Source organism: Coturnix japonica, chromosome Z (assembly GCF_054131305.1).
Source record: "Coturnix japonica strain WE chromosome Z, WE-NBRP24, whole genome shotgun sequence".
In the NCBI taxonomy this organism is placed as follows: domain Eukaryota; kingdom Metazoa; phylum Chordata; class Aves; order Galliformes; family Phasianidae; genus Coturnix; species Coturnix japonica.
In genome coordinates, this window is record NC_140702.1 from 1,387,730 (window position 1) to 1,399,555 (window position 11,826).

At 47.6% G+C, this 11,826-nt stretch overlaps 1 protein-coding gene and 1 long non-coding RNA gene across 2 annotated transcripts; both read right to left on the reverse strand.

Moving 5' to 3' along the window:
• Positions 1–4,916: 4,916 nt before the first annotated feature.
• LOC146753348 (uncharacterized) lies at positions 4,917–7,210 on the reverse strand. Its single transcript, XM_085530476.1, has 6 exons — positions 7,092–7,210; positions 6,751–6,828; positions 6,486–6,567; positions 6,089–6,215; positions 5,746–5,891; positions 4,917–5,427 (listed from the first exon to the last, which is right to left on the reverse strand). The coding sequence occupies exons 1-6, from the start codon at positions 7,203–7,205 to the stop codon at positions 5,003–5,005; spliced, it is 972 nt and encodes a 323-aa protein (XP_085386602.1). The 5' UTR covers positions 7,206–7,210; the 3' UTR covers positions 4,917–5,002.
• Positions 7,211–7,557: 347 nt separating this feature from the next.
• Positions 7,558–11,312, reverse strand: LOC146753349 (uncharacterized). The gene is made up of 4 exons (XR_014939944.1): positions 10,396–11,312; positions 8,964–9,070; positions 7,758–7,830; positions 7,558–7,630 (listed from the first exon to the last, which is right to left on the reverse strand). It is a non-coding gene; the product is annotated as an uncharacterized LOC146753349 (long non-coding RNA).
• Between the last annotated feature and the right edge of the window lie 514 nt (positions 11,313–11,826).

Here is an 11,826-nt window from a genome sequence, read left to right on the forward strand (position 1 = left end):
AGTTCTCCGAAAAGAAACACAACTAACTGTTGGATTCTGAAGGCAATCTGTGGGATCCTACATTAACTCCTGATTCTGGAAGAGGAAATTCTAATAGCAAATGCAGAACTTTGCTCTTCGTAGACATGAGAAGAGCTGGCATTTAGGAACATTCATTTCTGGGAAATCAAATGTTGTGTTTGTATTTTTACTACAGATAGTACAGGGAGTAGCCAGTTGAAGAACCAGATACCAAAAATCCAGCCCATTGGCAAGAAAATACTTCTCCTTAAATTCTGTATGCTATCATGGTATAGAATCAGGCTACAGTGCCACATAGGCCAACCAAGCATAGAACCAAATCCACAAAATACTGGTAGACAAAGCAGCAAAAACAGGGACAATATTCAGCAGACAGGCCTTTCTACCCACAGCTCAGCATGTTCTGCCATCCGAAAAGCAAGGCCTCTTGTCAAGCTCAGCTATTTCCCTTCTCAGTGTATTCTAGCACCACTGATACCCACTGGTATCCTCCTGTAGAATGCCATCATATTGTCATCATCAAAAGGGAAAACCCACACAGCAGAGCATACAGCAGTACACCCATGCTCCAAATATCCGCCTGAAAAACAAAAAGACAAGCTTACAAACCTGAAGCACCTCAAATGGCTTCCTGACAGACTGGATTGTCTGCCCTTGCCAAAGCCCACATATAGCCCATGAAAAGCTGGCTCTTTCCCTCAGGAAAAAAAACCTTATCGTCCCAGAGAAAGCATATAACCCTCATTCAATTGCCCTTCCACTCAGCTTAGAGCACTACTGAAACCAGCATCTTCACCTTAGCTCATCACACTGCTGCAGTTCCTTTTACAAGGATTTCTCTGGCAAAAATTAAATCAAAGCCGTCACAAGGGATTTAGCACAGTTACGTGTTACTGGCTACAAGAGCTGTCAGCACAGTCACCTGTCAGGCTTTGCTGCTGTTCTCTTTATGTAGAGGCACAACAAGGTTCAGACACCTCACAGTGCAATTCCAACTTTGACTGTAAAGAAAAAGGAGGCTTGAAAAGCAGCGTGTGGAAAACAAAGAAACAAGAATTAGAACAACAGTGGGGCCATGGCACTTGTAGGAATTGCTCCGCCTTTAACAGCAGAGCGATTCAAGAAGTATGAGGGCATTGCAAACCAGACCAGTTTGGACAGATTAACAACTGCAAGTAGTGGGTTCCAAAATTCCAGACATGAAATCAAAGATGGAAAAACTCTTCACATTTTCATCTCTCAGTTTTTAGTACATTGTACATTACAGTGCAAACAAGTGTTGACCTACAACTTGGAAGCTAAAGAGAAGTCTGACAAAACGGACTGCACAAAAATGATGGATAATTAACAGAGCAAATTGGTCTTTCAAAATCTTAGTCATAGAAAGAGATCTCTGAAGCTGCTGTTCTGTAGAGCCCCAAAGCAGTCGCTTGAGGCAGTTCAGGATTAGCCAGAGACAAACCAGCCAGCTGTGTGAACTGAGACCAATTGCACTTTTCTAGTCTGTGGCCACTGACAGCTTCTGAGAGCTACCAAGCAATGCAACCTAGCAGAATTCAGAAGGGAAACCAAGAGAGCCTACCTGAGCTCCACTGCCTTGAAATGCTCTGTGGAGAGGGAAGGGAAAGAGGGGGAAACAAACACCGCTCTACATCCCTCTGAGCCAATAGACGCTTTGCCCTGGATTAGCTCTGGTGCTGCATAAGCTGGGCTTCCACAGCATGTGTTCAGGCGGTAATCAAGGCCTCCCTGGAAGAACACTAAAAAGAGAGAGAAACGTTTGCTTTAACAGAGTTTATGTCTTCTGGTCATAACACTTCAGAAGCCTCAGAGGCTTCTTCTCCTGTGTATATTTTCATTCATCTTAGATTTTGCTTTCATTCAATGTGACCTCACTAAGCAAATATTGTCTAAGACCATGAGCATCACATGAATGTGCAGATCTCAAGCTGCTCACTTATCTAGTTCCCTTGGCATGATGCTTTATTTTCCTCAGCTGATCATCTCGATTGTGCCTGTTGATTGTGCAACAACAGCCTGTTGGTCTCGATTACCTGTGAGAGGCTCTAAATTTGGCCAGGAAAAATCATTTGATGATAAATAATTCTCTTGGAATCAGTAAGGCAGTCTTCCCATTCTTTCTTACCAGCACCCATCTTACATGTTAATAAAGGCTTCTGGAAATCAGTTTGAAGATCAAGAAACAATTCAGTTCAAGCATATGCAATCACAGGATTTGTACGTCACCTGCAAAAGTCATTTTATTCTATCCACAATCTCATCCTACATACAGATCCTTAGAAGGTTCCTTAGGCACACCAACCCCATGCTCCTATTACAGACCCTTGCATAACACAGGTGATATACCTACAAGATTATCTACAGCTTAGACTATGAAAACAGGGAGTCTAGCTAGAGAAAATAATCTACCTGTGCTTCTGAGCAATCTGTTAACCACTCTCACACAGTTCAGGCCATTCCAAACAAGATGCAATGACATGTCAGCCACAAAAACAGCTTGATTTTAGGGTGTTTGTTTGGACAAGCCCCTGTTGCATACAGGCGTCAAACATGCATTACTTGGGGGCACATTGTATTTGATTTAACACATCCTCTTAACTCTGGCTTTGCACAGAGTCCAAAGTCCATCAGCTTCAAATTGTCAATCAGCAGATTTTCCTGGTGGATGAGAAAGCAGTCAGGAATGATTTCCACCCAAGTGCCCAAGGAAACATCTTTTCTCTTCTCTTATTTCCTGCTGTGGACAGTGGTTCCCAGTCTACTCAAAGCTCGCTCGCTCTCGCTGTCTCAGAGATCTTCACTGACTGCTGACAAGTTCCCATCTTCCAGTATCCCAGGTGGGAAATACTAGCTTGTATCTGTTGGAAAGGACCTGGGGACTAGGAGGACAAGTGGTGAGAGACCACAGGCTGAATGCAAGCCAGCAGTGTGCTCTGACAGAAAAGAAGTACAACAAGATCATCAGCTGCATTAAAAAGCAGCACAACCAGACCAGGACAAGTCATTCCTGCTTCAACACTCATTGCACCACATCTACAATACTGTATCTGGTTTTTGGCCAGGAAGGATAACAACCTGAAACAAACTCTGTGGATGACCTCCAGCTTGTGCAGGGGGCTGAAGCTCCCACTCAGAGAAGAGAAGCTGGGGAGAATGATCTTTGTTCAGAGTGCCTTCCAGTAGCCTTAGATAGAGGGATTTCATAAGATGCCTAGGAAAATGCTCGTGCTGTAATTATTTGCTTTACTCCGAGATACCAGCAGCTTACAAAATGCCAAGCTCTAACCTATTGGTGAGGAAATATTCAAGCCTTCCAGTACCTAACCTGTGCTTCAAGTCTTCAGTGACAGAAAATCCATTGGATGGGGCCAGAGGAATGCATCTCACCCCATACCCTCTGTATAGCCACCATTTGTTTAAAGGATCACTCTTCCTTGAGGCACAAAACTAGAGCAGGTTACACAACAGACTGACACCACAAGGGCTTCTCTCTAGATACAAACTGCAGCAAAGAGCATCACAAAAATATGAAACCAACACTCAGATCAGATCTGTGTCTCTGCTCCGCTCATTAGGAGCATCATGTTTTACTCCCCTTTCAGAGGAAGATACTTCTTCAAGGATAACAAAATCCAGCTCAGCTACAGGACACAGTACCAAGTAGCAGTAATTATCTAACATTTCCTGTAGGGAAACAATCCTAAGCACAAGTTATTGTCTGAGTTTCAGCTGGGACTGAATTATTTTCTTCAGTGTCTGATTTAATACTACGTTTTCATTCTAGAGAAACAATGGAGATAGCGCAGTGATGCTTACAGCTGCTGCCAGGCAGCGTTGTACAGAGCCACAGTCAATCTCACCTGAGAGCCCAAGGAAGTGAGAAGGAACAGAACTAGGACAGCTGACTTAAACTGGCCAAAGGATATTCCATACTATATGACATATTGTGGAAGGAGTTTTGAACGGGGTAGAACTTCATGAAAATCTCTTCCACTACTAGGAGGCTAACTGGACACTGATTGGTAGGTGGCGAGCAATTGCTTTTGCATTCATCATAACTATTATCCTTTTCTCTATCTCAGTAAATAATTCTATCGCAACCCATGAGTTCTACTTCGTGTTTTTTTTTCCCCCTTCAATTCTCTCCTGCAATCCACTGGATTGGAGTGGAGTACTGTAACTTTCTCTCCCAACCGAAAGTGCATAATGTTTTAATTAGATGAAGAGGTAATCAGCACCATCAATTTCCAACTGGTTTCAGAAATTCCATTTCAAGTTTATCCAAATGAAACCTGACTTAGAGAACTGACAAGAGCTGTCAATCTATTCTCAGATTAATTCTAGAGTGGTGAGACAGACTGTTAGGCGTGCTGTTTCTGTACAAAGATGACACTTACCCGTTCCAACTGTTTCATGGAATTCCTAGTACTTGAGAATTTCCTTGTAGTCACTGACAGACATCCTGAATGTGCAAGAACTGAAGATCCTCCAAGCACATGCAATGAGGAAGTGCCAGCAGTGTTCACATCCTAGTTAGGACATATTCTTAGAGGCAGAAGGGACACTCGTGGCAGATCCAGCAATGCTCATCTTCTCACCAACGTGCATCCCCCTCTCACCCAGCAACAACAAAACACAGTGCATGAAGCTGGCTCCACTTAGGTTAACAATATGGAACATCCCTCAGGGCTTTGTGCCACAGAGCAGTAGCAGGGCTGGACTACAGCTTGAGGAAGCAGTGGAAGCCTTTCCCTGTATGGTTACAGTGTCCCTGCACGCACCCCACAGCCAGAGCGTTGCAAGCCGAGCTGCCTTGCTGTTTCTTGCATTCATCCCAGTCTTTGTGAATGAAAACTCGGAATGCAGTCAAGGCGTTGATTGAGCACGAGCGTGCCTTTATTCAATAGGAGAAAGGACGGAATGAAAGGTCTGGGGTAAAGATGGGACACGTCCTCTGATGTTAAGGGGAAAGTGGCTCAGAGCTTGAGCTGCTGCCTGGTGCCTGGGACTGGAGGCCTGACTCCAAGTCCCCCTCCAAGAGGCTCGGCTGCTCTTCAGTAACGCTGTCCTGGTCCTGCTTGGAGGTGTTGCTGTCAAGGCAGTCGGGCTGCGCATGGGCTGGGCTGTCCTGGAAAGGCACCAGGCCACAGTCCAGGCTTGTAACTGTGGCATCTGGTAGGCTCAGGTCAGGAGCTTCTGGAGGGATAGGATGAATGAGGGCTTCAACAACGATGACATTCTTCTCTGCATAACTGATGTTATATGGAAGGCTTTCATCAGAACTGCAGCATCCTGTGCTTCTCAACAGCTCTTCATTGATGGAATCACTGGATGCATGATCGTAACATGCCCTGCGTCTTGGGGATATACAAGGGCTCGGGTCACCTAGGAAGGAGTAGATGCACAACGGTTAGTGTCGAACGTTCACAAGATGAACCATTAAGAGGTTCTTGACATTTGGCTATGTAGTGGTGGTGGGCAGAAGCCAATAAGCTTCTAGCAACACTGTCACTGTCTTGAAAGCTATCCTCGTGCAGGCCCAGCTCTTGTGTTGACAAGAGACTCATTTGGGAAAGACAGGGGTCAACCAAAGATGTCAGGCATGGGCTTGAACGCCAGAAGGAAGTACAAGCCCACTGAAAGCATGAATTCTACCTGTGTTTCTGACAAGCAGTGTTTTGAAAGCTGGATCTGCACCCTTACCTGCCAGAACCAAGACTTCTACTTCAGAGGGCTCCCTGGCACTGCTCTGCAGTTGGCGTTTGGCCACAGGGGATGGTTTGCCCAGGCAGAAGCAGGAACGCCAACTGGCAGCTGCTGACTCTGCCCTCTTACTGGGAGAACTCATTCTGCAGAGAAAACAGAGCATGCTGTCAGTCGTGGTGCAGGGTGAGGGAAGAGCTGCACTGAGCCCTTGCCAATTGCTGCCTGTTCCCGGCATTGCCTGCTTTCTGCTGAAACACAGCTTAGAAAAGCGCTCTGTTTCAAACAGCAGAGGATGCTTCCATTCCTACAGCTCAGCCCTCAAGTCCTGCTGGCTAAATACCTCTCAACGATGTCAAGCAAGGACATGGATCCAGAGAATGTCGTTGGTTCCGGCTGCTTTGCTCTCCTGGGGTGGGCCTTCACCAGGGAACGAAGGCGGGTGATGAGTTTGCCCCGTTTCCTTGCCACTGAGCAACAAAACAAAGAAACCAGTTCATTTCAGGCTTGGCTCAGTTGGATGTGGCTGAGTGCAATGCATTCGACAGAGCACGTAACAACAGGAATTACGTTCCCAACAAGGACACACAAGAACGGATTTTCCTCATCCCTGGAGGTGCCCAAGGAGCTTAATGAAGTTCTCTTGCTAAGCTTGCTGAACTTGGGCATTTACATACCCCCTGAAAGCCACATTCTGACCCTATTATACTAACCCGCTTTGTCAAATGTAAAATACGTACCTGGCATTGGCAAGGAATTGACCAGTGACTCAGGAAGTTTTCCCCTGATGAGTTCCACGCACTCACCAGGGAAAAAACCAACCTGTAATAAGAACAAAAAGACAGGTGGGCATTAGCGCAAGCCCAGAGCCAAAGGGATGGTCCTCTGACATCGGCACAGGGCAACTGTTCATGGCAAGAAGCCATCCTGTGCAGGCAGAGCAGCTCCAACTTGAGATTCCCAATTCTGCTGAAGTTGAAATTATAGTCGGAAGCGTGTGCCTACCTCAAAGCCACGCTTGCCTCTCCACCAGGGGCTCATCTCCTTTGGTGGCATATCAACAATGCACACGATGTCTCCAACCTGCAAAAGATGAAACATCAATCCCAGCTTCAGCACAGCTGGCAGGAAAGAACAGCTCAAATAACTGCCTTCTTGTGTGCTGCAGAATACCCTCAAGCTTGACAGCAAACTCCTCCCAACCCAGAAAAAGTCTAAGCTGCAACAGAACCTTCGAAGCTTCATCTCGCAAGATATACTAAAGGTGTCTGAGACTATTCCTGCTGCGTTCACAACTTCTACTACTTTCCCATGCATGACAACAAGGAACGCCTGGAACTGCTTACCTCCAGAGAGAGCTCACCCGGCCCCTGGGCGACGTGGCTCCTAATAACATGGGCCGCCGCAATCGCTGGTACGTTTAAAGATGACACAGCACGCACCAGCTGCGGCTCCCGCATGTTATCAGCCTGCAAAACAGAGAACAGGCCGTGGTCAGGAGCTGAGGACAAACCAGGAGGATTTCAAGGTGAGGAGCACATCTGCAGAGAAAGCTGCAGCAAATACACTCCGCCCTTATCAGGAGCACTTCAGAAGGAGCTGCACATCTCAACAATCGTTTCTCTTTTTGGCGTGCATTGCCAGGCCATGCAAAGATGCATCTCTCTCAACACAGACTAATCAGCAATGGCACTGGCGCAGAAAGTTGGCCAGGCCCTTTTGGGCCCATTCTTTACTGCAAGAGAGTACATCTGCAGCTCCCTCTAATGGCTCAACACAGGGAACAAAGACCAGCCAGAGCTTCATACTGTACCTCCGTCGCCGCCACCTCAGGCTCACGGCTGATCCCACTGCACGCGACACCCATCACAGCAAGTGTGAACAGCTGGAACAGAGCAGAAACACACTTCTGTTTTCTCTATTCACACAGCACAGTATGGACAGACTTCCTCAGATCTACCCGCGCATACCCTGTGGCAAAACCATGGGGGGGGACAAATCATGGCACGTACCTGGCAGTGAGATCACCTCAAGCAATCTGCAGCAGTTCCTTGTCGCTTTGCTCAGATGGAATGAGAGCTAAAGCTGCACCGAGGCAGTGGGCGGAGGGTGAGGAGAGGAGAGAGAAAGAGCAGGTCAGTGAGCAGGGCTAAGACATCCATGGAATAACACACACAGCACAACCGTCCCATCCACTTGCTGCAAGACAAGCTGAGTCTCAGGCTACGTGATGCCTGTCCACCCAGCAACTTTATAATGCTTCCAAAATTGAGCAAAGAAGACAATGGAAGAAGCACGGGACAGGTGCCAACTTTACAGATACCCCCTTTGGAACGTGTGTACTGAGGGTAAATTACGTCTCATGGTCAAGAGTAAGCAATACGGTGCTGTGAGCTCTGACAGCCAGCAGTTCTCAACACCTCACTGCCCACCCATCCATCCCATGCTGGTTCAGCTTACCTACAAGCTGCTGCGCACGACGGTGTGAAGAAAAAGGCAATAAAGTCACTAACTAACTAACTAACTAACTAACTAACTAACTAACTAACTAACTAACTAACGGCACTAACTAACTAACGACACTAACTAACAACACTAACAAACAACACTAACAAACAACACTAACTAACTAACAACACTAACAAACAACACTAACTAACTAACAACACTAACTAACTAACAACACTAACTAACAACACTAACTAACTAACGACACTAACTAACGACACTAAAGGCACAAGAACAACAAGTCAACAACCACTCCGACCACTAGCTCACCCACAAAGGAACACAGAACGCACCGCTCCTCCCCTCATTCCAGCCGCTTATGACATCACCAACGGCCAACAGCCTGGTCCACCATGACCCCCCACAAGGCGGGGAGCCAAGACCACGTGGTCACATCTGATTCCAACACGGCACCACAACATTCCAGGACTCAGTGTGGGCTTGGAATTCTATCCTGGTGTGGCAGCGCAATGGGAGGTGTTAGGGCACAGCTGAAGAGCTGACAGACAACGGACGTTTCCAAAGGAGGGTGCCAGATTAACTCTCAGCATTCTCTTGCGGGGCTCTTAGGAATGCTTCAAACCCATTTTCACTGCCTAGCTCATTTCTAGAAAGTCCAGTTGAGAAATGCTCACTTTGTCTGGGGAACGCCTCTATGCATCATGAATTAAAAATAAAATAAAATGTGCACGCGACCCTATGAAACTTACCTCTCTGCTCTTGCTGTCAGCCAGACACCTCAGATGAGCATGACGTGTCCCTGCTCCTGAATGAAGATCCACCCAAGTCTGTGTTCCTCTCTGCTCCATCTCTGGGTCTAAAAGAAACACAGACAGAGATGATTGCAAGATCCTTTGTGCAGACGAAAGACAAGGGTGCACACGAATTCTGTTTAGCAAGAAATACTACAGTCCCAATGGACTGCTGTGGTAGTACTTGAATCCTCATTTGGGGCTGGAGCTCAACAGGTCAACACATCAGAAATAAAACAAAGTGCATCTGGAAGACGTGTCTCAAAGCCCAGAAAATCCAGCACGGGAGGGGGCTGGACAGTGGACCACAAGTGTCCATTTCCATTGCAGCTCCCTGTAGAGAACAGCACCAATCAGCAGGCGTGAATCAATTCATTCACAGGCTGCACAATGACTCTGTTCTTTACATGATAAACACACAGAGATTCCTGACCTAAAAGTTGGGAGTTAAGAACGACCAAAGAGGTTCCTGTTCCTATGCCTCATCCTCTCACCCCAACTCCTGGGTGATGCCCACAGGCTTCAAGTCAGCTCTCAAATCCATTGAACTCCAGTCACAGAACTCCATCAAAAAGGATGTCACACATGTGACACTTACATACATTTTGCATCAGAAACAGTGACGCCAGCAGGAGCAGAGAGGTGACTGTCCCCCTGTACTCAGCACTGGTGAGGCCACAACTCGAATTCTGTGTCCAGTTTGTGGCCCCTCACTGCAAAAAAGACACTGAGGCATTGGAACGTGTTCAAAGAAGGGCAACAAAGCTGGTGAGGGGTCTGGAGCACAATGGGGCCATATGAGGAGAGGCTGCAGGAGATGGGAATGTCCAGCCTGGAGAAGAGATGGCTCAGGGGAGACCTCATTGCTCTCTATAACTTCCTGAAGGGAGGTTGCAGTGAGCTGGGGGTCGGCCTCTTCTCTCGTGTCATTATTGATAGAACTAGAGGGAATGGTTTTAAGCTGCAGCAGGAGAGGTTCAGGCTGGACATTAGGAAATATTACTTCATAAAGGGTGGCCAGGCACTGGAATGGACTGCCCAGGGAGGTGGTGGAGTCACCCACCCTGGGGGTGTTCAAGGAATGACTGGATGTTGTGTTGAGGGACGTGATTTATTGGGAGCTAGTGGTAATAGGAGAACGGTTGGACTGGATGATCTTTTAGGTCTTTCCCAACCCTCGCGATTCTATGATTCTGTGATTCATACGCTAAGAAGCAAGGAGAGGCTCTTTTGTTAAATCTTTCAGTAGAGAGAAGACTTGATATTTGCTTCTCCCGACAACAGAAACACGGTACCAGCTTTCTAAGCCAACCCACCTACAGCAGGCAGACAACGCATATGTAAAGGAGCACGCACATCCCCTCCGGCATCACTTGAGACGACAACCCACCTTCAGATCTCTGTGCATTTCCCTTGTTTTACAAAGATGCAGCCTCGCTGCAGCTCCATGGGTGTCACACAAGGCCTGCAGGACCTTCCTCCACAAACCCCATTTGCAGGCCTTGCTCCGTGAGGATTGCCACCGGCCCTCCTGAGCAAAAACAAGCACTAAGAACGAGAGTAAAGCACACTGGATTCGCCCTGGCCTGGCTCAAGCCCCAGTCCTACCAGACAGACCCTGGGATGAAAACTACTCCACAAACACCAGATGGACACCAGCACACAAGAAGTTGATCAGATCCAACGCCAAGCAAGCACCAAGCCTCCTCAGGAAACTCTTTGCCATCAGCTCCTTCATCACCTTACCTTTCCTCCACACCTCAATCCCAAAGTTGTTTCCACACCTGCCAGCACGTGTTACCTCCCACCTGCTCATCGCACAGAGCTTCAACAGCACCAAATTTGCTTCCGGGGCCCTCCTTCAACTCACTGTGCTAACACTCATGATTCAAATTACACAGAAATCCTATCACAAGTTCTCAGTGAGAACTGCACCTAACATTCCTCCTTCTACAAGCAAACAGGCCCAACACGTGGTCATAACAATGCCAGCATAAAAAGAAGCAGAGATGGCACGGCAGGACAGATGTACTCGGTGTGCACGTCTGAAGCCATTTGAGAACCTAGTCGCTCTTGCTGCATGACCCCTGACTTCTGTTAAAAGCTGAATGGTCACAACAACACCTGTTTCCATCAGCTGCCACCATCCAAAGCAGCCAGCCTTCTTGCGGTCACCTGGCCCAAACATCCCTTTTGCTCTACACTTGATTCCTGCAAGAGATGGGAGCTCAGCACGCAGACCATCCTTCCAACACCCCATCCCTGCAGCAAGGGATCACAGCGCTGGCACAGCTGAAACAAAAAGGGTGTGTGAGTTTCCTGTTAGCGCTCAGTGTGAACAAATCTACCACTGAGCAACACCGTGAGCCCCCACTCACCTCAGCACAGGTCAACCTGTATCCCCCGCATTCCCCTATCCACGTGCACATGCACACCCGTGTGCCACCCTGCCTGCTTTGCACACCCCCATGCACACTCTGCATTGTGTGCCCTCCTTTGCATTCACAGACATGTGCAAACCATCCCTGGGAACACCTACGTGCCTACACCTTCCACAAATATCCCTTTGTGTGCACCTGTGTGCAACCCAACTCCTCAGCACACCCATGTGCAAGCATACATTTGTGCCACCGCATCCATGCACTATCCATGTGCTCACACACACTCACACAACCACATCCCTTAGTGCAGCCCTGTGCACACACATACAGACACATGTGTAACCCCTTCCTTTCACTCCCAAAGTGCACGCACACACCGGTACCACAATGTCCTTGTGCAGCTCCAACACTCTGCACACCCCTGTGCACACACATATATG

Excerpts from the sequence above, each read along its gene's own strand:
- LOC146753348 (XM_085530476.1), bottom strand. The coding sequence starts at position 7,205 with ATGCGGGAGCCGCAGCTGGTGCGTGCTGTGTCATCTTTAAACGTACCA. Across the intron at positions 6,829-7,091 it reads CGGGTGAGCTCTCTCTGGAG|GTTGGAGACATCGTGTGCAT; the intron begins GTAAGCAGTTCC and ends CATCTTTTGCAG. Across the intron at positions 6,216-6,485 it reads CAATTCCTTGCCAATGCCAG|TGGCAAGGAAACGGGGCAAA; the intron begins GTACGTATTTTA and ends TTTGTTGCTCAG.